Consider the following 26,178-nt stretch of genomic DNA (forward strand, 5'->3'; position numbering starts at 1 on the left):
CTCCTTCAGTCAAAATCCAGTTTTGGGTCAAGCAAATTGAAGGTGATATTGTTTGTCCTTCATTCTCAAAAGAGGACCATGACATCAGGGATGTGTTGTCATGAGATGGAAGAGAATTGGATTTAAGTGAGATAGTATTGGGCAAAATCACCAGCCTCACTTTCTCTTCTAGAGTAATCTGAATTCAATAACCAAATATGGATCAGAATACTAGAGATGGCCCAAAGATGGTGTGTATTTGGTCAGATGAACAAGTTAGAATGGGAACTGCTAGAAAGACAGAAAAAGTCTTCTGGAGCAAATGTTCAAACTACTAGTAAGACTTTTGATGTCAGGGTTCTAAAGCATTTGCTGTTTAATTCAAATCACAGTCCAGGTCTGCAGTCGTTCTGTAAACCTCAAGGGTTCTGTGACATGGAGATCTATTCACATTAGCAAACTCAAGGATAAAGATGTTTTGCAGGCACTAAAGAGAGACATATTGAACACAGTGGCTGATCATTGTGAAATAGTACTTGAAGGTCTTATGAATGAAACACCATGCAAAAAAAAAAATTCTAAAAAGAATTCTGGGCTCTGCCACACCAAATATTTGTCCCCAATCTTTGATCCAGTATAATACTGGGTAATTATAAATTTAGAAATGAGTCAACTAGGGAAGTACAGGGATATTTTAAGGAATTGTTGAATCAGCACATAAGAGTAGATGATTTAGAAATTGCAGAGGAAACCAACACAGTATATAAAGTCATGGATGCAAAGGGAAGAGATACCACACAACACATATGATAATCAACCAAAGCATCTGGCTAAAACTGCAATAGCATTGAGAATTCTGCAAAACTTAGATGTGGTGATAGCAGCTGAGGTCACACTTTTTGCTATGGACTTTTCCTTTCATTACTTCAGTGACTAATCTTAGACACAAGGAGCCTTCTGTTCATTGTGAGGACACTGACCAGGAATGAGGGACTGATCCTGAAGATATAAGTAAGACCTGGAGACTTAAAGGATTTCAGCCAGAGCTTTCCACCAAAGGCTAATAGATGTATTACTCATTTGTCATAAAATCTCCAGTTATCTTCTGTAGGCATTCCAATGGAATAGTTTTCAAAAATAAAGTAGTTCATGTAACTAAAAATTTAAGTTACATGCAATATAAGATTATTAACTATAAAGTATGAAAACAAAGACAGGTATAGTCAAATTAAAAAAAAAAAACAACCCAACATTTAAAGCTGGAAGAGACCATTCTAATTCAACCCACTAATTTTACAGAGGAGGAAATGACTTACCCCAGCTCCTTCAGACAAAGAGTAGAACTGGTATTTGAACCCAGTTCCTTTGATTACAAGCTTCATTTTTCTTCCACTATGTCCCACTCTCTATTCTTCTTTTACTTCCCAAGAAAAGTTCCCTTTTCTTCCCAAAATCCCATTTCATTCTCCCACTCTTGAGCTCCTGCTTCTCCCTGAGATCCCTCTAACTGGAGAAAGCCATTTTTTGTAAAGCAAATATACCAACAGTCCTTTGCCCACACCACAAATTCCCCAAACCTCCATCTTTTACTTCCCAAGATGGTTGGAAACACTGACCAGACCTTGTTTGAGCAACGATTGGAAGTTGACACTTTCCACAAAAGCAAAATGAAGTGAATTCTGAAGGCTCCACAGTGTATGTGATTGTCTATGTCCCTCCCACAAGTCTTATAATTCCAAGTCTTCTAGATTCTCCACTACTACCACCACCAAGAATTATATCTATCATACTTGAGAAGCTGCCAGATGCCCAGGGCAAGATCAGAATTAGCTTATTGGCAGATCTTTCTTGTCTCTGCTGAGAAATAGAATGAGTGTGTTGGACCCTGGAGAATTACTGTTCTAACATCACAGGCTGTTCTCAACTCAGCCAGCCATGAAAGGAAAGCAAATCCCAAGGGGAGACTGGAGGAAGTGTGATCAACTCAAGAAAAAACTATTAGAAATTATAAGTAAGTGTGCATGCAGATGAAAGAAATCTCATAGAATGACTAAACTAATCCTCTAACTTTATTTTCATTTTTTAATTTTCCTTTTTCAATATTGTGACCTTAATTAGCATGAACATTTTTCCTGAACAAAGAACCAATATTAATACCCCTCCCCAACTACTCCTTATATACCTGGTATATTCCTCCTTATTTTCATGTCTGCATCCCTAACAGAATGGGAATTTTTGAGGGTGGGGACTGCTTTTACCTTTCTTTTGTTATCTCCATCTCTTCTCAAAGTTCTAGGTCAATAGAAAGTTTTTAACTAACCCCAAGAGACAGACAGACAGACACAGAGACAGAAACACAGTGACAGAGATAGACAGAAAGACAGAGAGAGGATTCCATTGGAAACCTAGAATCTTTTCTATGTTTAATATGTTATTATTTTGATATTTTCAAATTATATAAGAAGGTTCCAAAGCTGCCCTTCTTGTTTTTATACACTTAGAAATTTTCTGTTGCTCTTTTCTTATATTTTTAAATGATTCTTTGTCATGCTTTTTTTCCTTTTGTTTAATATCACTATCATTTGAGTCTCATATATTTAGACCAAGTTCTTCCTTGTAGCAAATAAGTATAATCAAGTAAACCAAAAACACCCATAGCTCCAATTAGCCTTTCAGAATAGTTGGCAGCTTCATGGTTCCATCAATCAGATAATCATTTACTTTTTTGATCATCTTTGAAATCTGATAGTTACAAGGTAGAATCTCAAAGCTGTTTGATTTTAAATTTCTTTTATTATTGGAATTTGAAACATTTTTCACATGATTACAGTGGGTTTTGGGGGGGGTTATTCTTTTAACATTTACTCATTTGTTTTTAGAAACATTTATTTTTCCCACATTGAATCATTAAAAAGGAAAAAGAATGGGGTGGCTAGGTGGCACAGTGGATAGAGCACTGGCCCTGAAGTCAGGATACCTGAGTTCAAATCCGACTCAGACACTTAATAATGACCTAGCTGTGTGGCCTTGCACAAGCCACTTAACCCCAGTGCCTTGCAAAAGCCAAAAAAAAAAAAAAAAAGGAAAACAAAAAACTCTCATAACAAATATTCATAGTTCAGTGAAACAAATTCCCATATTGACCATTGATAGTTTGCATCTCTTCTTTTGAGAATATCACTAGTATTTGTCAAATAATATTTGTCAAAATCCTTACCTCAGGATATGAGTTGGGTATTTGGGTTAATCAATTACTGCACTAATATTATGATAATTTGGTTTTGGATCTCATATTCTTAATTTGTCCACCTATCAACTTTTCTATTTTTTTAACCATATCAAACAGTTTTGTTGATTACTGCTTTGAAGTACAGTCTGAGGTCTAGTATGACCGCTTCCTTCTCACTTTTTTTCTTCTTTATCTTTTTTTCTATTTTCTTTTTACCTCCAGGTAAATTTTGTTATCATTTATTATTTCTATAAAATATCTCTTTGGTAATTTGATTGATATTGTACTAAATATGTAAATTATCTTAGATAGAATTTACAATATTACCAACATAGCCCCAAACTGAGCAGTCAAAATCTCTCCAATAATTCAAATGCCTTTATTTCTGTAAAGAATATTTTGTAGTTATATTCATGTAATTCCCATATGTGTTTTTGTAAGCAGACTCCCAAATATATATACATTTCAGTTATTTTTAGTGGCATTTTAGAGCCATGATTTTCCTCTCAAGTTTTTGTTATTAAATAGACCAGATGATTTTCAGATTCATAGACATTGGGTCTCCATTAAATGCAAGAGAAATTTGACAATTTGCACCTAAATCTGACTCTTTGCAACTTTCACCCAACATCTTGCACAGTTCCTCTTTCATAAACGTTTGCTGAGTGAGTTGCTCCTGGATTTTCCCTCTCTGACTAATCAGGAAAAATTTAATATATGGAGTCACTCAAAGTAGTCTTTCTAATAATCGAACATAGGTATCAAGTTCCCCTAAGTTCTCTCTTTTCCAGAATAAATATCCCTATTTTTTAGCTGATTCCTACAGGGAAATCCCCAGCCTTTTGCAAGATCTGCCCTTCTCTGGACACCCACTAGTTTAGCAATACTCTCCCTAAAATATGCTGTCTAGAAATAATACTCTACTCTAGATAACGTCTGAGCATAGCCAAGTACATTGGAAAACCTACTCTCTTTATGTAACCCAGGATGGTTTTAGCTATTTCTTCTACTGTTGTCACACGCTTAACTCATGTCAAACTTGCAGAACTAGGTAAAGCACCGAGTTCATTTTTGAGTGAACTAGCCAAGTCTCCCCCATTCTGGACTCTAGATCCTTGTGCTATTGAGCTGGGAAGGGAACCCCCTTGTTTCCCTTTGTCCCCATATGAGAAACTGATTTACCAGACCTGTAACTTGACATATGAGAAAGGAGAGAGAACTGGCTGGGGAGGAGATCCCAATCAAAATAATTTCCATACCTTTGTGGGGAAGGAAAGAACGAGAACCCACAGCAGAGGGTTGCAGGGAAAAGTAGGGTGGTCAGCACAGGATAGTATAGTCCCCAAGTTATAGGGCATTCAATAGGGTACCTGGTTTGAGAGAATACTATAGAAAGAGAGGAAGCCCAAAGGTTCACTATCAATAGTGAATATGTCATTGTTTCTATTTTGTTGATGAGGAAACTAAGATTCAAGAGTTGAAATTACTTGCCCAAATCCTTACTTGCCCGAGCTTCCAAATACAGCAGCTCTTCTGTATTACTCCCCTGAACATATGTTCAATTTGAAAGTTGGGTCCCCAGAAAACAGAAGATACCTTAGGTCCTAGGGTAACCTAAAATTGGGAGCAACTAGGTGATGCAGTGGATAGAGCATCAGTCCTTAAGTCAGGAGGACCTGAGTTCAAATCCAGCCTCAGACACTTAATAATTACCTAGCTGTGTGATCTTGGGCAAGTCACTTAACCCCATTGACTTGCAAAAGCCCCCCCAAAATTCCTAAAATTGTAGTTCATGAGCTCCCAATGGCAAATTTCCCATTACCAATTAGAAACAGTTAGTCCTTAGCAAAGGGAGTTACTAAAATGGTATAGTAAAAAGAGTAGTGTTTGGCTCTCTATCCAATATACTGTGTTGCCTCTTAATGTGTAAGTTATTCTGAGCACTATATAAATAAGAACAACCTTCAAAATCATATTGTTTTCTTCCCACCACATCAGTGAGACAGATCTTACTGAAAGAATGAGACTAGAGAAATTGAATTCAATATTAACTGCATGTCCAGTGCTATAGATATAAAGACAAAAATAAAATCATAAAATCACCTTTAAGAAGTGCAAGATCTAATAAAGGGATGCACAGACTAATAAATAAAAATATATACGATGTTATACAAAGCAATTCAAGTGGGGGACAGAGGGATCAGAAGGGGTCTGGGGAATGAGATGACACCCAAGCTATCATCAAGATGGTTCACTTTATAATAGACTTTTTTAAAAACTCATGACACGATCTAAAATATATTTCCAATTACCCAAGCTATTCATTCAATGAAACCAGGCATTCTAAATGTAAAGATGAAGAAGAGCCTTCAGGGCATGGGAGAACAGCTTGGAGTGTGTAGGTAGGAGGCAGAATATCCTGTATAAGAATAGTTAGCAGGTTGGTTTAACTGGAACATAGGATGGATAGGGAAGAGTCTTATGAAATGAATGGAACAATTTGTGTATTTTTCACAAGACAGTTAAGTATGAGAATCCCAACCATATGCTACTTCCCTTGTCTACAGAAAAGCAATGTGTCACTCCTATAATTAACCGATGATCATTAGTAAGTGATACCATGCTGTCCAAGTTTGGAATTTAACTATGGGATAATCTACAATACCAATTCTTATAGTAATAAAATCTATCATTCTAGAGCCACATCTGAAGTCTCCTCTCTCAGAGAAGATTTCCTGAAAGAATCAACTAGCATGGATTAAGGTGCCCGGTGAAATTCTGGGACATTCACAGGACACAGCTCCATCAATTTAATGGGGTCACACATTGTTTGTTGGACATATAAAAAATGAAAGGAAAAAAAAGGCAAGTGTTTCTACCTCCAACTACCTGCCCAAACCTCCTCCCACACTGACAGTTTCACAATCTCAATCCCAGACTTGTTCACTTTGAATATTATCACCCCTAGCCCAGAGGTAAATACAAAGTCAAAAGAGGCCATGGAATAAACAGGTTATAAAAGAAAGAGATCATTTCAGAGGTAGGATACTTGAGGGAAAGATAGACATGATTGGGGGGAAAGGAAGACTCTAGTAGGATTTTTTAGAGATCTAGAAAATATTTTGAAGGCAATTGAACAATACTTGAATCTTCCTAATGTGGGATGGGGTGGCGAAACATCAGGAGGTTGAAAGAGTATTCAGAAAGGAAAGTGAGAAGGTTATACTTGGAACCAATTTGAAGTAAGAGTCCAGTTTTCTATAAAGAGTCTGTAACCAAAACCATCTGTGTGATACAAAGCATCACTGCACACCCTTCCCCCCAAGACCCCTTGTGGTGGACCATATTGGGAATTTAAGTCAAAATGCACAAACATATCTGGTCACCAAACAAGCAACCCATCATCTCTGGCTGCAGATAGCAAGTATCTACATCATATGGTGAAGGTGAAAAGCCAGAAAGAGAGAGGAAAGTGGAAGGATGTTTGACCCTCTTCCTATTCAGATGTAGGGTGGAACAAATTATCATTACCACCAAAATTAATAACAGAGAAATGCACATGAATATTTCAGATTAAAACACAAAACCACATGGAATGATCACCGACTATTATAGACTTGTTCATTTTTGTAGTACAATGATCAATTTTAAAAGACTCATGATAGAAAATACCATTCATGTCCAGAAACTATGGAGTTTAAATGAAGATCAAAGTTTATTATCCTCAATTTTGAAATGTTGTCTTATATATTATGCCATTTCTTTCTCTTTAATATTTTCTTTCTTCTATTTGGATTTGATTCTTCTCTCACAACATGAGCAATATGAATCTATTGTTTATCATGGTCATAAATGTAGAGCTTATATCAAATTGCTCCCTGTCAGAGAAAAATGTCAAACTCAAAACATTGTCCAAAAAATGACTGGTAAAAACCACCTTTACCTGTAATTGGAAAAACAAATAAATGTTTGGTAGAGCAAAATAAAGAAAAAGAAATGAATTAAAAAAAAAAACACACAGTAGGTTAGAAAAGGGTAGAAGCCATCATGTCATGGAAAAAACCCTGAACCCAGACACCTGGCATCTAATTGGTTATACCTCTTAACAAGTCTCTTAAACCTCAGTCTCTACATTGCATTCCTTATGGTGATGATGCTGAGGAGTAAGACTAGAGAGGAATGGCAGAGAGAGGAAGAATGTAATTATGACATCTTTTGTCTTCACAGCGACTGGGTGGTATAGTACTTAGAGCACTGGATCTGGAGTCTGGAAGACCTGAGTTCATATCTAGCCCCAGATAACTAATAGTTCTGTGATCCTGGGTAGTCATTTAACTTTGCTTGCCTTAATGCACTGGAGAAGGAAATGGCAAGCTACTCCAGTATCTTTGCCAAGAAAACCCCATGGACCATGATTAATGGGGTCAAGGAGAGCTGGACCCAACTGAACTGCTCCCTTCATAGTCCACCAGCCTGTAGAATCTTTGAAGTGGATGAGAAGCCAGGAAGCCTTTCTTGTTTCACAGGTTAGAAGACTGAGGACAGATGAGGAGATGCAGCAATATCTTTCACAGAATCTAGTGTGAGGTCAGAAACTGAGCCCAGACATAGTTTTGCCTGCAGGAAGGGAATGGGGAAACTTTCTCTGCTTCTCTCCTTTACCAAATAGTAGCTATTAGCTAAAAGAAATATAGGCCAAGGGTGAAAGAAAGGAGCATCCCTATGTGGAAAAATGGGAATCACAGACCCTGGGGGAACTTTCCTAGAGACACTTCCAAACTACATCATTATTGAGAAAATCCCCATTCTGATCCCAGTCTAGATGACAGGATAAAAACTAGTTTCACTTTCTCTGGGTGTGAATTGGTTTCATAACATCACTCTATTTGGCTCCTAGTTTGGAAAAAGAGATGGTGTAGTAAAGAGCGAACATAACAGTGGAGTTCCATAAATAGTGTGGGCCAGTGAGAATGGGAATGCTGAGGTGGGAGTTGTTACATGGTGATTAATAAAGTGAGAATGGAAATGGGGCTGGGCAATGGGGATTGATGGGGTGGGAAGGGGAGGGGATAGCAGTGGGAAGATGAGTTGAGAATTAGTGAGGTGAAGACTGTAAGAGACAGGAGCTGATGAGATGGGGATTGGAGGGGATAAGGGCTGGAGGAGATGAGATCTCAGGACCTGAGGATGGAGGAGATAAGGGCTGGTGAGATGGTGATCCCTTCTGACTTCTGCTCTCTTTTAACCGCATGAGAAGAGGGAACCTTGAGAGGGACATTTGAACTCAGAGTCCCAGGAGCACATGATCTGCAATTTTGTTTACCCACCTCTGAACCCCCCATCATCACCCCCCACCAAATATAAACATACATAGTAAACATACATAGTACACCATGAAGTTGCAGGAAGCTGGGGAGTAGTAAAGCTTGATCTGGGTTTTGAGAGTTTGGGGGAGCTTGGAGGATCAGACATCTAAAGTGGAGCATGTCCCCTCAGGGAGAAAACTGTCTTCCATTCAACGCTTGAAAGAAAGTGGAATTATCAGGCATATAAATCATATAAAACAGGGTTTACCAACCAGCAGAATTTCTTCTGGACTAATCCTAAACTTCATAGTCTCTAATTCTACCCTTGCTACTTCTATTGAATATTTTGAATAAAATTCCCATGTTCTGGCGAACATTACTTTGTAGGTTTGAGCTCTGCCAGAATATTCCTTCACCAGTCTTCCCCCTGCTCCTTTTCCCATCCTCTGTTCTTTCCTTTTTCTCCCAAATTATTCAAAAGAATAGATAGACTAGGGGAGGCTAGGTGGCGCAGTAGATAGAACATGGGCCTTGGAGTCAGGAGGACCTGAGTTCAAATCTGCCCTCAGACACTTAATAATTACCTGGCTCTGTGGCCTTGGGCAAGCCACTTAACCCCATTGCCTTGCAAAAAAAAAAAAATCTAAAAAAAAAATGGATAGATTATCATCTCATCACATGCCTTCCTGAAATTCCTTTTTGTCTGTATGGGTGTGCTTCAACTGTCCCAATCGGTTTAAACATAAGCAAAGTGGGTGGTCACTTATGAGGGATAAAGCCCTTTCTTCTCTACTTTTCCTCTGTTTTCTCACCTTTATCTGCTCTTCCTATATTATTTTATTCTCATGAGGTCTAGAATTCCTTTCCCCTCTTCCTTTCCACCTATCAAAAAACTCATCCTTCAATGCTTCATTCAAACCTCACCTGCTCAGTGACGTCATCCCTGATCATTGTGGGGATTAAAATTATTTTTTAATTTTAAATTAAATTTAAATTAAAATTAAGGAGCCTGAGGTAGAGTGCTGAGCCAATGACACTTTATTAAAGGGTCCGTGATACCCCCTAATGAAGTAGATCTCAGATTTTCCTCATGATCTGAGATGCCCCCTTTTTCTGGGATCTTGTTTTTATGGGGTTTGATATCCAAATATGCAAAAGAGGCATGGGGAAATGACAAGAATGACATATTTATAAGGGGATCATAGATTTGGTGATGCATGAGACAGCTCCACTAAGTGGTCATAGATAGTCATAAGATGGATAGACAATTTCTTAAGTTGGGCAGGAGGAGACAGCACAGGCTATGCATACTGAGTAGGTGATCATGAGATGTGCACTTGCTTGGTCTGGAGGTATAAAAATAAATTGTGACTTTACATGCAGAATGGGTCACCTCGGCCATATGTAGTTTGGTCACCAAGACAAGGAAAAGCAAGGGTGGAGGGCCTCTAGCTAGCTTCCTATGATTGCACAAGTGATCTTACCACCTCCACCTGGGACCAAATAAAACAAATCATATCAGATTGATTTATACTAATTAGAATTTGAATAAGAGCCCTCACTCATTAAATCAACTTTCTCACCATCCCAACACACCCTTATTGTCACCTTATTGCAAATCCCTAACAACATTACTGTTTGTGCCCTGGAGGAGGACCTGAGTTCAAATCCAACCTCAGACACTTAATAATTGCCTAGCTGTGTGACCTTGGGCAAGACACTTAATCCCATTGCCTTAAATGAATAAAATGTTTAAATTTTTTTAAAAAAGAACATTACCCCCCCCCGGGGGGAAAAGCAACAGTGAATTTAACATCAGCCATTTTCACCTTAGCTGGAATTAGTTTAGTTAGTTTAGTTTTCTCCGTCCCTCCTTCCTCTTTAAACTCTCTCCTTACTGGACTTCTCTTCTCTATGAAAAATCTCCCTTTTGTCTTTTCCCATTCTTTCTAAAAACCTAAACTTAGAACAAATAGTTAGAACTAGAAGGGACCTTAGGGCCTTAGAATCCACCTAGTCTAAAAATCTCAGTTCTACAGATGTGAAAACTGAGAGAGAGAGAGAGAAAGTCAATGACTCACCCAAACATAATTCGGGGCAGCAAAGCAAGATTTGAACTCAGATTCTTCAACTCCAAATTTATTGTTCGTTCCCCCATATCTTCTTGCCTCCAACATTCACATAGATTCTTCTACACTAACAAACTCAGGCTCACACATTCACAATACTTAGATCCTGTCTAACCTCTACTTCTACACATATTTGGAAAAAGTAGAAAAAGTATGTGTGTTGGCCTTAGGCCTCTCATCACTTCTGCCTGTCTCCTCTTATCTAGAGTTGAGGGTTAAGAATTGATTTAGAGAGGCAGCTAGGGGATGCAGTACATAGAGCACCAACCCTGGAGTCAGGAGGGCCCGAGTTCAAATGGGACCTCAGATACTTAATGATTACTTAGCTGTGTGAGTCATTACAGACTTAGAGACATTAGGAATCCTCAGGACTTCCTTCCTCTTCTCCACGGATGATGAAACTGAAAAAGGAAAGGGAAACTGAAAAAAGGATAAGGGTAAATTCTTATAAAAAGGGCTGTTCTAAATTCTCTTAGATGCCTAGAAGGCAAAGGCTTTTTTCATAGTTCATGGTATTCCTAGAAAGGTGACTAATCTGAGAAAGAAACTGAAACAAATAGGGGTAAAATCATTGGGTTTAGTTTATTTGGTTCTTTGAATAACAGAATTGGAGAGAGCACATAGGTCATCAAGTTCTGCAAAAGATTAAAAATCTTTTTAAAGAGCATTAGAATAAGAAAATCTCTTTTGCCTAGATCCTGTTCAAGTTGCTTTGCCAATAGCCAGATCATACATTGAGAGCCAGCTCAAACTTTATCACTCTAATAAGAACATCAATACATTAAAAAAATCAAATTCATTTTTCCATACTTTTTCATATCCCCTATCCTTATCTAAACTGCATTTTGGACACTGCTGTCATAAGACTGAAGGGAGAATCTAAAAGAATCTATGAGGTGGGGTGCCTAGGTGGTGCAGTGGCTAGAGCACTGGCCCTGGAATCAGGAGTACCTGAGTTCAAATCTGGCCTCAGACATTTAATAATGACCTAGCTGTGTGGCCTTGGGCAAGCCACTTAACCCCATTGCCTTGTAAAATAAAAAAGAGAATCTATGAGGACCTTCTTGTATAATGAACCCTTTAGTTATAAATTTGATGTGTGCCAATATGGTTTTATAATCTAAGGTTAAAATGTCTTCTAAACTGGCATAACTTTACCATCTGGTTCTGGTGCTCATCTATTTCATTCTTTGCCTTGAATTCAAATTCCAGAAAGGGAAGGAATTTTTTTTATTTGCTTTGTGATATATGTTGATATATTTAGGAAATTCAAATACAAACTGAAAAATCAGAAAATTCTGAACCCAACTTTTATTGAATATATAAAATTGTTTGATTTTGTTATTATTATTTTAAATACAATTTTCACCAAAAGGGAAAGTGTATTTAATCTATTCATTTACGTTTAGCTGCCCATTTCCCCTCAAGGTCACACAGCTAAGTAAGGATTAAGTGTCTGAGGTCGAATTTGAATTTGGGTCCTCCTGACTCCAGGGCTACAGCTCTATCCACTGCACCACTAAGTTGCTCCAAATCACTGTACTTTAACCTGAGCATGGAGCTAGATCTTGATGGTACTCACTCAGTTGTCAATATTTTAAACTATAAATAAGGCTAGTAAGGTTTTAGGACTCTTATCTTTCCCAGATGAGGACATTTTAAAAGATCTTTATTATACCATCTCAATAGAAAACCATTATCTTTTGTATTTCTGAGTTTCAAAATGTATTTATATCAGCCTTTCCAGATAAAGGATGCTAAATCTGGAAACAAAAGTGGGAATTCACAATGAACAAATAGCCATACAGAGCCAAATAACAATTAAACTGTTTTGTCTCAGAGCCTACTCTAATATTTCTTTATCTGTTTGATTTGGAAATGGTGTTTGCTGATGACTCACACATGCTATAGCTTTTTCTCTGACTCTTTTTCTTGGGTCTATTTCAGTTTCCTTTTTCTGTTTGTTTTCTGTTGGTTCCTTCATGACTTTAACCAATCCCTGTAAGCCTTGGAAACTCCTCCTTTTTGACCCTTATGCTCCCCCCCCCAATAAAACCTTATAAATGAGGGGATGGATCCCAGGAAACAGTAAGGGAGAAAGTCCCTCAGCTTGAGTTCTTCTCCAGAGACTTGAGGCTAGCACCATGAAAGTTTTTGCTGTGGTCTCCATCCACTTTCTCCTTGCCATCCTCTACTCTCCAGCATCCTCCATACGTAAGTTTTCATCCTCCCTGCCATTTTGATTTTGTCTTTGTAGCTCCAATGCCCAGCACAGATGTCTTTTACATTTCCAATCATGATTTGTTTTGGGCAACTTAGTTATGGAAAGACCTCTAAATTTAGAGTCAGATGCTTTGGATTCAAATCCTACTCTGCTCCTTAGCACCAGAGGGACTTCGTTTCATCATCTGGAAAGTGAGGGAGTTAGATCCTCAGGTCCCATCCAGTCCTAAACCCTATGATCCCAGGCTCAGTAAGTCTTAACTCCTTAGTGTCCTACACAGAGAAGGTAAGGGAGAGGCACTTCATCACCAAGAAGTTTTCTCCAAGGAAGAAATAGCAAGTCTGATCTTTTCTTTTTAATTTAAAGCAAGGGGCAAATCTTTAGATTGGGAGCGAAGCAGACTGCAGTCTTTTCTTGAATGCAACAGTAAATGCAGCAGATTTCTCTGGGTCAGTAAATTTACTCCACAATCCTCAATTTTCCCAGCTCATTACCTTAGCTAAATTCTGGGATATTAAGAGATTTAGTAACTTATTCAGGGTCACACAGATAATATGTGCCTGAGGTAGGGTTTTAATTCAGCTCTTCCTAGCATTGAGGCTGGTAAAAAAAAAAAAGACAAAAGACAAAATACAATACAAATATAGAAAGATGACTTTATTGAACCCTAGATATCATCAAAGACCAGGACTCATGACCAGAGTCAATGGCAAGAGTTGGGGATGCTGATCCATACTACACCACATCAGAAACTCTTATAGAAACATAGGATCTGAGAGTTTATTTAGTCCAACCTCCTTTGTTTTACATTTGAATAAACTGAGGTTCAGGAAGCTTAAGTGACTCAAAGAAGACTGAATTCAAATCTTTTTCACCTATTAGCTAAGTGCCCTTGACAAATAATCTAAGGGCCTCAGTTTCCTCATCTGTAAAAAGATGTGGTTGAACTTGATGGCCTCCGAGGTCTAGGTCCAAATTCATGACCTGAGGATCCTATAAGAGTTACCAAGAATTCTTAAACTGATATTTATAATCTTGGTCTGTTTACTTGTTTTCAAATAGTTTGGCAATTGCATTTCCATAGAACTGGTTTCCCTTGTAATCCTATGTATTTTATTTTATGAGTTTACATCCATTATTCTGAGAAAGCATCCACAGAGTCTACCAGACTGCCAAGGACCCCTGATAGATAATCTCTAAGTGTTCTTCTAAATCTAAGCAGGGAGGCCTTTCCCACAACTGAGTTTAGAGGTGAGGGGGAGTTAAAAATCTGTTAGTTTTATTTTCTTTTGAGAGGGGAAAGAGAGAGAGAATTCCTTTCTTGGTTCTCTTAACTGCCCCCCTTCTCTATTCTTCCAGATGCCTCAGACACCACACCTTGCTGTTTTTTTTTCACCTCTCCACTACCTCCCCAGTTTTATATCCTAGACTACTACTACACCAGCAGCAGATGTGCAAATGTGGGTGTGATGTAAGTCTTGGGTCCTCTGTGATGTTGGGTTGGGGTAGGGGAGTTAAGTGAAAGGACTTTTACCAATTAAGCCCAGTTCTCCAGAAACCACATTCTATCTCAAAGAAGCTCAGTTATTCAATTCCCCGGGTCCATAATCCTCAAAATGATAATTGCTTTCCCTCATAAAAAGCATAAAATTCCAAATATCAAATGCATGTTTAAAAATCAGTTTGTCAGGGGTGGCTAGGTGGTGTAGTGGATAGAGCACCAGCCCTGGTGTCAGTAGTACCTGAGTTCAAATCTGACCTCAGACACTTACTAATTACCTAGCTGTGTGGCCTTGGGCAAGCCACTTAACCCCATTGCCTTGCAAAAACCTTTACACAAAATCAGTCTGCCCAAATCCATCATTCTATAGGTCAGGAACTTGCAACTCAAAAGATGAGTATTAATTTGCTCAAGGTCACCCAGGTCATGCCAGACTTGGAACTAAAATTCAGGTCATAGGATCACAGTTTTAGATATAGAAGGGACTTCGAGGGTCAACAAACCCAACTTATTCCTTTTTTTAACCCTATATAGCATTTCATTTCATTTGACAGATGAGGAAAATGAGGCAAACAGGGTTAAGTGACTGGTCCAGGGTCACCTAACTAGTATATATCTGCAGCTATATTTGAACAGCATTCTATCAATTGTACAACCTAGCTGCCTTTTTTCTTTAATGTATTTAAAGAATAAATTAAATCCCACTGCTCCTGCAAAAACAACAAAAAATTATTCTTTAAAAACCTTCATCACAAACTTAATCTTACAAAACAAATTCCTACATTAGTCATGCCTGAAAATATATGATTCTCTCTGTATTCAATGGTTACCACCTCTCTAGCAGGAGATGAGTGACATGATTCATGGACTCATTTCTCATTGCATTGTTCAGAATTCTAAAATCTGTCAGGGTATTTTTCAATATGATGTTGTCACTGTATAAATTGTTTCCTGAGTAGTCAATCCCCTCTGCATCAGTTCACAGAGGTCTTCTCATGTGTCTCTGAAACCATCCAGTTAGTCATTTCTTAGGGCACAAAAATATTTATCGATGTTAACATATCCACCATTTGGTTGGTAGGTCCCCACTTGGTGGACATGCCTTTAGTTTCCAACTTTGCTGTTATAAATATTTTTAGATATGTTATATATTTATATATATATGTGTGTGTTATGAATATTTCTACACATATGGGTTCTTTACTTCTTTTTTTGATCCCTCTGAAGGGTGAATCTAGAAGTGGGTTTGAGTTTGAGTGTAGTTTACCACCTCCCCCTGCTTTTACAGAGGAAGAAACTAAGACCCAGCTAGACCAATAGATTCTCAATGGAGTTAGTGAGGCCTAGAGGGCAGAAACAGCTTTACTGAAATCATTTAATGAATTTATGATAGGACAAAGGAGGGAATCCAAGAGCCCTGAATTCCCAGGCCAGGAATCCTAAACCTCTCTTTTGTGATCATAAATGTGAGCCTCAAAAAGGGGCGGCAGTTCAGTAGTATAGTAAATAGAGTGACAGATCTGGAGTAAGGAAAACACTTTCTTGAGTTCAAATGTGACCTCGGACATTTACTAGCTGTATGACCCTGGGCAAGTCATTTAACCCTAGTTCCCTCAGTTTCTTCATCTGTAAAATGAACAAGAAAAAATTAGCAAACCACACCAATATCTTTGCCAAGAAAGCCCTAAGATGGCATCACAAAGAGCAGACAAGACTGAAGTGGGTCCCAACATGGTATGTTGGAGAAGACATGGCGAGAACTAAGACAGGAGAGGCAAGGTTTTCTAGCCAGGATTAGTGCAGTGATGCCCCTCATCCCAAGTTCATTTTCTCCCTCTTATTTCCCACAGCTTCATCACAAAGAAAAAACGACAGCTCTGCGCCAACCCTAAGAAGCGATGGGTACTCACTTATATCGACTCCTTGAAGAGGAGTGTATCCTCCCCAAAGCTTCCAGGCTGATACTCCTAAAGCCCAAACTTGACTATGTCACGCCGAGTTCACAAAAACCTCGAATGGCTCTCTATTGCCTCCGACATTAATATACAACTTTCTTTGGGGTATGAAAAACCCTCCATAACCTATTGCTCTAGGACAAGGACATGTCTGACTCTCTCCATGTCTATTCTAGACTCTAGGCATTCTGACCTACTGGTCCCTATACACAAGCCATCTCCCATCTGGACTCCTTGTCACAGGTTGTCCTGGAATGTTCTCTATGCTCGCTGACAGTTCTTAGAATGCTAAACTTCCCTCAAGGCTCCTCTAGACTAATAACCTCCTTCATGAAGCCTTCCATGATTCCTCCCTATCTACATTAGTGCTTTCTCTCACCTTTCAAACTACTATTTGTCTCAATATTTCCTTATCTGTTAGTCTGTAGTCTCCCTCCCCCCAGGTCATGTGTAAATTCATTGATGAGAAAATATTTTTATATCTGAATCTCCATTGCCTATCACGGTACCTTGTATGTATTAGATATTTAATAATTATTTGTTGATTAATTAATTAGGAGAGACTCCTATTGCATCTTTCAGTCTTTCTCTTTCTAACCTCACCTCTCACCTACTTCATTTTTTACATACAAACATATACTTTATATATACATACATACATATGTGTGTGCTCATATATTCACATGAATAAATATGCATATATATGTACCTATACATCCCTCCCATGCACCTCTAAGCACTTTCCCAGAAGGTAAAATGGACACTGGGTAGCCCATGCCAAAAAGGGTCCCATTGAAAGTTAGAGAAGGGAGGGAGTTCCAACAAGATTCAGTTTCTTTAAAAGGCTACCTTTTCTTTTGATTTAATGGTCTTAAACTTCATGTCCAGGCAAAGCAAAGAAATTCTACTTGACAGAAAACTTAACTGGAAGTTCCAAATATTGAAAATATATATGCATGTGTGTGTGTGTCTGTGTGTGTGTGTGTGTCTGTGTGTGTGTGTGTGTGTATGTGTGTATGTGTGTGTGAATTTAGGCAGGTGAGGAGAGACTGGCTCCCCAGCCCAGATTCTTGCAACCATGTTTTCCCCTTGACTACTGACAGGGAGTAGCACTTTACAATTTGCAAAATGCTCTCTATACAACAGCTTGGGACACCTGTAGGCATAGGTAAGACTGATCCTGAGGGATCTAAGTGAGTGAGATATTTGAGAGGCTAGCTTTTATATTAAAATTCTGACCTCCCGTTGAAATATTGACTTTGCATTTGGTCTCCCCTTTTGATGCTCCCCATCCCTTTGACTAATCTGAGTACTGGTGAGACTGAGGAGCAATAGTAATTTCTCACATCTATTCTGTTCTTCACAATATCCAGGGGGGACATTACATCTGATATTTCATATATGCCTCACAAAGACCCTACCCAAGGAGACAGTATGATAAGTACAACTGTGTTTCACAGAGGCAGAAACTGAGGCTCACAAGAATTGGAGTAGGGATGCTCAGCCCTCATTTCCAAAATATTTTACAGTTTTCAAAACACTTTCATTCCCACTTCTCCTGCTACCTTAAATATTTCTCTTTTATGGGAGGGAAACAAAACTTCTTAAAATTCAAACCGAACAGAATCCATTACAAAAAAGGGTAGGAGTCTCAAATAAATTATAGCAAAATTTCTCATTTCAGGATAAGACACCAATTTTAATCTATCAGGATTTAACTGTAGTTTGTAAGACTCCCAAGTATCTAACTAAAGGTTTCAATCAAATTCAATTACCTTATGGTTGTTTCCCATTCACAGAAATCTTTTAGGGGGGGGGGTGAGTTAGAAAAAAGTTAAGTGCTATTCTATTCAAAGGTGTAAACCCCAACTCCTTTTTCCTTCATTTCCTTGGAATGACCAAGCTCACTCACAAACCTGCCTCGTCTTGTTGCTCATCCTTTCTTCTCGAAGAGGGCCACTAATGGGGCGGCTAGGTGGCGCAGTGGATAAAGCACCAGCCCTGGAGTCAGGAGTACCTGGGTTCAAATCTGGTCTCAGACACTTAATAATTACCTAGCTGTGTGGCCTTGGGCAAGCCACTTAACCCCGTTTGCCTTGCAAAAAAAAAAAGAAGAAGAAGAAGAAGAGGGCTACTAATAACAACGTCATAAGTGATGTCTTCACTGGGGCATGAATTAGATTTAAATGAGGCAGAGCTACTCAAAGACATCAGTCTCACTCTCTCAATGGAAGTCTAGCGGGTGCCCATGGGGGATCCATATGGCTTATTCTGCTCCTCAATATGTTAGTTGAAGGAAACTAGGAGTAAAAGAAAAACATTTCTTGTGCATAAAATGCACACTAGTGAAAGAAACTACAAACATAAGCAGAAAAGAAACCCAAAGTAATCTCAGGTGGCAACATTGAATCTAACTTCCTAACATCATTTAGAAGCAGAGAATTTTCAATTTGTCTTGCAACAATTGAGATTGCAACTTGTCAAACTAAGTATTGTGCCCTGTGCTCTAGGGGGCGAACCAATTAAAGGGTGGCAGCTGAGGAGCATCCCCATTGGAATGGGGAGGTCGACCCAGGGGTTGCACAGGGGACCCTCCGCTGTCCTTATGGAGACCTCTCCTGGATCTCCACATTCCTCTTTTGTGATATCACTTACTACCAAGTGTCTGAGATGATCCTGAGGCTGCAGATCAATAGATTGTATGCTATTATCCGTATGGCATAGTTTGCCAGAGCTATTACTGCTTCCCACCTGCTCAACTCTTGGCTATAGCAATGAAGGAAGTTACCAGAACTTGGAGAATCATAGATGAAATCACATGTGCTAGCTGCAGTAGATGCCTTCGTGGTGTTAAGAGCTGTCAGATGGATCCGAGGTGCTGGTGTTAAGGTAATCCAAAATCTGGGACAATTCTAAGAGAGGCTTGGAGACAGAAAACTAGCAAATTGCTAATGATGCCCTGCCTTGTGAAGGTAACTCCAGTGGGACAATTCTCTTCATGTTTCAGCATGCAGAGAAGCAGACAGGTCTTATATTCCACTACACATTTTTTTATCATTGTGCTGAAGGTAACCATGATGTTTACTGCCTCCTCTCATTTCACTCCTTTTAAGATTATACTAGATCAAATACCATTAGACCTCTGGTAGCCCAAGACTTCAACTTTCCTGGGAAATACTCTGAAGTCATCTTTCAATGGAACAAGCATGAGCTCAAAACCCTTCTCTACCAGTAATGAAAATTAAAAAAAAAACCAGAATAAGAGACCAGAGTAAATACACTTGGCCAACTCTAGGTTGCCAAAAACATTTTCTTACTTGTTTCCCTTGAAAATTGTAAGAAATATTTCTATTGTAAAAATGATATGAAAAGGGGCGGCTAGGTGGCACAGTGGATAGAGCACCAGCCCTGGAGTCAGGAGTACCTGAGTTCAAATCCGGCCTCAGACACTTGATAATGGCCTAGCTGTGTGGCCTTGGGCAAGCCTCTGCAGCCCACCCCTAGCTGACTATAGTCAGTTTGCTATCTTCCAGGAGATCAAAGCAATAAGAAGGGATTTCCTCAATCTCATTGGAGCTGCTCCCTCAACTGCCTCATCTTCCTCCCACCTTCTAACTAGGCTTCAGCAGCCCTCTACAAAGACCATAGCAGTGGCCAGCCCACAGGGAAACCCACTGCCCACCCTCCTAGGACAATGAGGCATTCTCAATCCTTTCATCAAGTAGCACGAGTCCATCACTGTTTGTCTAGGGATGCTGAACTCATCTACCCAATGGAACTAACTCACCACCCCTTCACACCTAAGTGGTTAATTTGGGGGTGTTACCCAAAGTCCTTGGTCAGGCATTTAGCATGGAAGCCACCCCTCCCTCTAGGGTTGTGGGTGACAAGTCCCAAGATTTCCCCTGGGAGAGAACTCACTCCTGAAGCGCATTTATTCAACATACTGTTTGTGAAACTAATTATAAGGACAAGAGATTTGGGGATGGGGGATAGACAAACTATTCTGTCAGTTATGTCCACTGAAAGACCAATGGGGCACTGCGGGAGCCGAGGCGGGGATGCAGCCTGCACTGGGGGTGGGCAGCGCCGGCCTAGCCATGGACAGCACAATGGTAGCAGTTGGACTGACAGTTGTCGCTCCAGGATTTACAGGCCGCTATGTTTTGCAAACCACAAAGCATGTGGAGCCTCAAGTAAAGCAAGCTATTCGAAGTCTACCAAAATGTGCTTTCAGTGGTGTCTATTACAGAGGCTGATTTGAACCCAAAATGACAAAGCAAGAAGCAGCACTAATATTAGGTAGGAGTAAGTCCTACAGCCAGTAAAGGGGAAATTAGGGATGCTCACAGATGAATCATGCTTTTAAACCACCCAGACAAGGGAGGATCTCCTTATGTAGTGGCCAAAATCAATGAAACTAAAGATTTATTGGAAAGTCAAGCTAAGAATAGTACACAGATAATTTTAAATTTATATATACATCAATTTATGTATAGGAGCCCTGATATTTTACAATAATTTCATAAAAGCTGTAATATTTCTTTACTCGTTGAATTAGTATAATTTGTTTTTTCTTTTCATTAATTTTGATACCACTATAATTATTAGATTACAAATGTTATGGTCTTATAAGTTATGAATGTTTCCTAATGGGAATTGAGTAAAACCTGAAACATGATTCCTTAGTTAACTTAACTATATTTAGAATCCTGCAGAAACAAATCATCCCTCTTATGACCTAACAAATTGGTGCCCATTTGCCTGCAGTATTTTATATTAATTTATCATATTGATTCCACAAGGCTCAAATAACTTTGCAGATTTATAAAACAGATAATCAATATAGCAAGTCATGTAAGAGAAAGATGTGGTTTATCATGGCATTTTTTACATTAAGTACATTGTCCCATAATATTATATTCTTTTGTTCTCTGGAATTTTTTAAACAATTTCTGTAAAATGCTTTGACCTTTTTTAAAAAAAAACTCAGTTTTATTTTAGACTATTTTCTATGACTGTTTAGTCATACAAAATTCATTCATGTATAAAATGTCCAGACTTCCCAGGGACTCATAAGAGCTTTAACCTGACTAGGGAGGAAGAGAAAACAAACTTGTTGAGTTCCAGCTATTGGAATCACAAATGATGACAGTACTTTCTGCTGGCACTTGGGAGATCAACCACATCTGCTCTCATCGATGTGAACATTTCCTCCAGTGATTAAAATCCTAACCTATCCATGACTGCCCATGCTGGTCTGCCCTGACATGTCATTCAACAGACATTGGTGATGTGTGAAAACAGCTTGGTGAGTTAGAAAGCGTCCCCCAGAGGCCGACTGTCAAAAGTGTCGGGGACATTTCACAAGGAGCTATCTCAGTCTACTTGCTAACCTTGGGGACCAGCTGTGAGTGAGAGGTTTCATTGATGTTTTGAAGAATAGTGGCAGTCAGTTTACTATTTATCCACCATAAGCTTGCTAACCTTTGGAAATCAATGCCTCTCTTGCAAGTGGCAAAGGATGATGATCCAGTGGACTTGTGCAAAAACAGGTATTCTAATTGGGATAGCAACATTTTCCATGGTTTACATTAGTTACCTTTTATTTTTTTAACGCTTTAACATGATTAGCTACTGAATTTGGGGATAGAGTTTATTAAAACAGGTTATCAGGAATTCTTCCAATAGGATTCTTGAAGCAAATCCAGAAAAAAAAAAGCCATTTTTGTTTTTCAAACTTTGAATATGTGTGTGTGTGATCTGAAAATTCTTAATACTTTAATGAAATTGTAATGATGACTGAGGATTAGGAAATGGAGTGTGGATTAGAAAACCTCCAGGTTTTCTACCTTACTTGTTCAATTTGATCTGTTTGGAGACATGCCCTCCTAAAACCAGTTATTGCCTGAATAGGACCAAACCAAAAAGTAACCCTAATTTCTAATTATCCTTCATGGCTAGAGTGATAATAAAGACAGATTTTGTTTCTGTGAACAAGCAATTGGATATTTGGTAATAATATCAAAACTTGAAATTAAGATTTGCCAAGAATAAACTAATTCAGAAAAACCATAAAAAAAAGATCAATGCAAGGGGACTGATCTATTCTGCCCTGATATGCCAATTGTAGGGATTCAAATCCTTTGAGAATAAGCCAAGATACTGAAGATAAAGGGGTCCATGCCAGCTTGGTGGTAAATATATGTCGATGTATTAGGGTTAGGTTAATTGGGTTGTTTGGGGAACTCACAAAATCCAATTCATAGTGACAGGAGGACAATTGTGCAATAGATCCCCACACCAACCCCAGGCCAATTCATATGTTATATAGGAACAGAACAAAAATGGCAGCCCCAGGGCTGGCCCCAGAGTCATATGCAAAATTTTCCATGGGATAGTTGGAATTTCTTTTGCTGTTTACATTCACTCAAAGGAATTTACATTCTTCTGAGTCATAGGTCTTGTTCTCAATCTGGTTGTCACCCTACAGGTTCCTCCCCATTCTGGGAAGGAATTGAAGGAAGGATGAAGGTCATGACTCATTGAAAGTCAGCTTCACAGATTAAGTGGAGGCTGGACCATCCCCAGTAACTCGTGGACTGGCCTCAGTCGCACCTCTAGAGCTACCTCACTTACACCCAGGCAATGGGAAAGATTTCATAGAAAGAGGATAGGGGAGAATTGGTCTAATAAATTCATCCATACTAACTTTGCCTCCTCCTTTAGCTGACCCAAACTCCACCTTAAATTCCCACCTTTTTCATAGATCCATTAGGAGAGCCATATCCTTTACCCAAGCACTGACTGCAGGTGGGCAGTCCCCATAGGAACAATACACACACACACACACACACACACACACACACACACACAGTCAGAAAGACAGAGGACATCACAGTCCATTCAGCACAGCATTCCAGAGAGGTAGTCCTGAAGTTATTCCTCCTATTTTGCAGATGAACAGTGAACAAACTGAGGCTTAGATTGACTTGCCCAAGGTTCACAGCTGAAGCAGAAGTGTCTGAAGCAGGATTTGAACTCAAATCTTCCTGATTCCAAGCCCCAGCTGCCTCATAAGGCAATAGTATCCAAAGTTGGTTGTGAAACAATCCAAAGAGATAGAGTGCTGATCATATCTTAGCCTTATCATGATAGCCAGTCTCAGGAGGTATCGCAAACACATCCTACCACTCCACTTAATATCAACCAAACAACATCCCACCCTCCACCTTGCCCCTTGTCCCCTCCCACAAATGACCCAAACCCATTGGCTAAATTCCCACCTTCTTCATGAGCCTATCTAGATAGTCATAACCTCATTGATCGCAGTGGACAAGCGCCAAAGGGACAATTTAAATACACACACCCTTCACATGTACAAATCTGAGTGCATTCCCAGATAGACCCACCCTACCCTCCTAGAAATAATAAGCATTCTTCATCATCCCCAGTGACCTGGGGAGGGGATGGGAGGAGGGAGGTGGTAGCAGGTCTTAGTGATTCAGCACTTGGCCCACCCACATTTTACTTCAACTAGGAGGGAGCCATTTTTCAACATTTTCAGAATTTCAGAAATTCCACTGAGACATCAAATTAAGTAAATGATAAATTTCTCATCAGGAATTATCCAGGCACATTTCTCATACCAACTCAATCACATTCCTGCTCTAAGACTGCAAGGAAAAGTGAATGAAGCAAAGGAAGGAAAGAAAAATTTCAGGTATCTGAGAAGAGCCTGTAGAAATATCCTCAAAAAGACAATAAATGGTGGGGACCAAACTCAAAGCTTCTGACTCTGAGGGCTGAATTTTTTCCACTATATCATCCTGCCAAAGGGCAGGAATGAAAATACTATAGTATGTACTGGGTTCTCTTTTTGAGAAAAGGTTTAAAAGCACTGAATGCTTCCTTCTAACTATGAAGATAGGGACTCCCAGGTTCATTTACAATCAACAACGGGCACCATAGTTAGGGCCCTGGGCCTGAGTCAGCCTTAGATACTTGTGAGTGAGTGACCCTGGGCAAATCACTTAAATTATTTGCCTCAGTTTGTTCAATTGTAAAATCAAGGCATTCAATAATTACACCTACATCATAAGATTGTTGTGAGGATCAAATGAGATGATAATTTGTTTTATATATTACATATATCTTTTCTACCAGTGTCTAATGTATGATGCTTTATAAATGCTTATTCCCTCCATCATTGTAGGGGAACATCTCATAAAACTGAAGTTTGGCAAAATTTGTTCAAATCTGTTCTAAAAAGAAAGTTGAATTTTTATATATTTCATGTAAAATGACAATTTTCTTTGGGGTGAGAAAAAATGTCCATAAATCTTACCAGCTCCATAAATCTTGTAAACCCCTAGCCCAGGGGCTCCAAGGAGCTCCCCATATGGATGTAATACCTCTCCCAGGCCTTCCCACTATAGAGAGCTGACAGTCTTTACCAGATGACAAAATCCAAGAGATTCAAACCTAAGAATAATATAATTCCTCATGCAGAAAATTTGGATACATCTTTAGCCCACTGAATCCCTTTTGGTAATAGGCTAGTGAAGTCTATAGACCATTTCTCAGAATAATGTTTTTATTCACAAAGGAAATAATTATATTGAAATACAGTCATCAAAATATTTTTCCAAGAAAATATTGTACACATTAACAGCAACCTTGTGAGATGGATCTCAACTGTGATGGACATAGTTCCTCTCAACAGTTCAATGATCAAAGACAACCCAAAGGAACCTGTTATGGAAAATGACACCCACATCCAGAAAACAAAAAGAAAAGCTATAGAGTCTGAGTGCAGCAAAGCATATTATGTTCACTTTTAAAAAATTTATTTTGTGCTTTTTCTTTCTTTCTCAAGACCATTTTTCTTTAGTTCTAATTTCTTTCATAATATGACTAATATAGAAATATAATAAACATGATTGCATATGTCCACCTTTTACCAGATTTTTAACTGCCATGGGAAGGAGAGAGGGAAGGCAAGGTGCTAAAAAAATGTGGAACTCATAAATTTGCAAATGGATGAAAATTGAAAACTACCTCTGCATGTAATTGAAAAAATAAAATTAAGTAGAAATCATTTAAAAATGAAAAAAAATAAATTTTTTGAATTTTTTTTTGGTGGAGGGGAAACAATCAGGATTAAGTGATTTGTCCAGTTTCCCACAGCTAGTAAGTGAGATCACATTTGAACTTGGGCCTCATGACTGCAGGACCAGTACTCTATTCACTGAAAAAAAATTTTTAATCAGTTTCCTAGACCCCAGGTTAAGAATCCTTGTACTATCTAGATTATAGTACAATCAGATCTACAGAGGACTAGTTAAATAATGGACCCAAAATATAATGATGAATGCCTCAATGTCACATTGGAAGATCTCAGGTGAATGTTGCCAGGGGTCTGTCTTTGGTCCTTCACTTTTTAATACTTTGTCACTGACTTGGAGAATGGTATAGATTGCATTCTTAAGGAGTTCATGGGTGGTACCCAGCTGGAAGGGGGAGATAACACATTGGATGGCAGAGTCAGAATCCAAAAAGATCTCAGCAATATGAATCAAATGGTATGTAGTTAAATATCTGAGAGCTAAGTAACCTTCAGAATAGAGTAGCTTTCCCTTCAATGGAGGTCTTCATACAAAGGTGGTTGAAATTCTTAGTCAGGCATGGGTTAAATCACCAAAGTCCCTTCCAATGGACATTCAGTGATTTCAGTGTTGGGGCCCTAGAGTGACTGACCTCACTCCATTTCCTTCTGAAGTCCTCATGGGTTCCAATCATACAGTCTCCCATCTCAATTGTTCTCCATGGCAACCCTGGATTCTTCACAGCATT

The 26,178-nt window shown here is 38.9% G+C and overlaps 1 protein-coding gene, 1 long non-coding RNA gene and 1 pseudogene across 2 annotated transcripts; 2 read left to right on the top strand and 1 right to left on the bottom strand.

Moving 5' to 3' along the window:
• Window positions 1–8,597: 8,597 nt before the first annotated feature.
• On the bottom strand, window positions 8,598–26,131 carry LOC141488654 (uncharacterized). The gene is made up of 3 exons (XR_012468746.1): window positions 26,083–26,131; window positions 10,990–11,044; window positions 8,598–8,729 (listed from the first exon to the last, which is right to left on the bottom strand). It is a non-coding gene; the product is annotated as an uncharacterized LOC141488654 (long non-coding RNA).
• Window positions 12,788–16,592, top strand: LOC141490127 (C-C motif chemokine 5-like). The gene is made up of 3 exons (XM_074190386.1): window positions 12,788–12,857; window positions 14,227–14,338; window positions 16,219–16,592. The coding sequence occupies exons 1-3, from the start codon at window positions 12,788–12,790 to the stop codon at window positions 16,328–16,330; spliced, it is 294 nt and encodes a 97-aa protein (XP_074046487.1). The 3' UTR covers window positions 16,331–16,592.
• Window positions 20,424–23,130, top strand: LOC141487952 (mitochondrial import inner membrane translocase subunit TIM14 pseudogene; annotated as a pseudogene).
• Window positions 26,132–26,178: the final 47 nt, after the last annotated feature.

This window comes from Macrotis lagotis, chromosome 5 (assembly GCF_037893015.1).
Source record: "Macrotis lagotis isolate mMagLag1 chromosome 5, bilby.v1.9.chrom.fasta, whole genome shotgun sequence".
NCBI lineage: Eukaryota > Metazoa > Chordata > Mammalia > Peramelemorphia > Peramelidae > Macrotis > Macrotis lagotis.

Coding starts and splice junctions, on each gene's coding strand:
- LOC141490127 (XM_074190386.1), top strand. CDS start 12,788: ATGAAAGTTTTTGCTGTGGTCTCCATCCACTTTCTCCTTGCCATCCTC. Junction 12,858..14,226: donor CTCTCCAGCATCCTCCATAC/GTAAGTTTTCAT, acceptor CTATTCTTCCAG/ATGCCTCAGACACCACACCT. Junction 14,339..16,218: donor TGTGCAAATGTGGGTGTGAT/GTAAGTCTTGGG, acceptor TATTTCCCACAG/CTTCATCACAAAGAAAAAAC.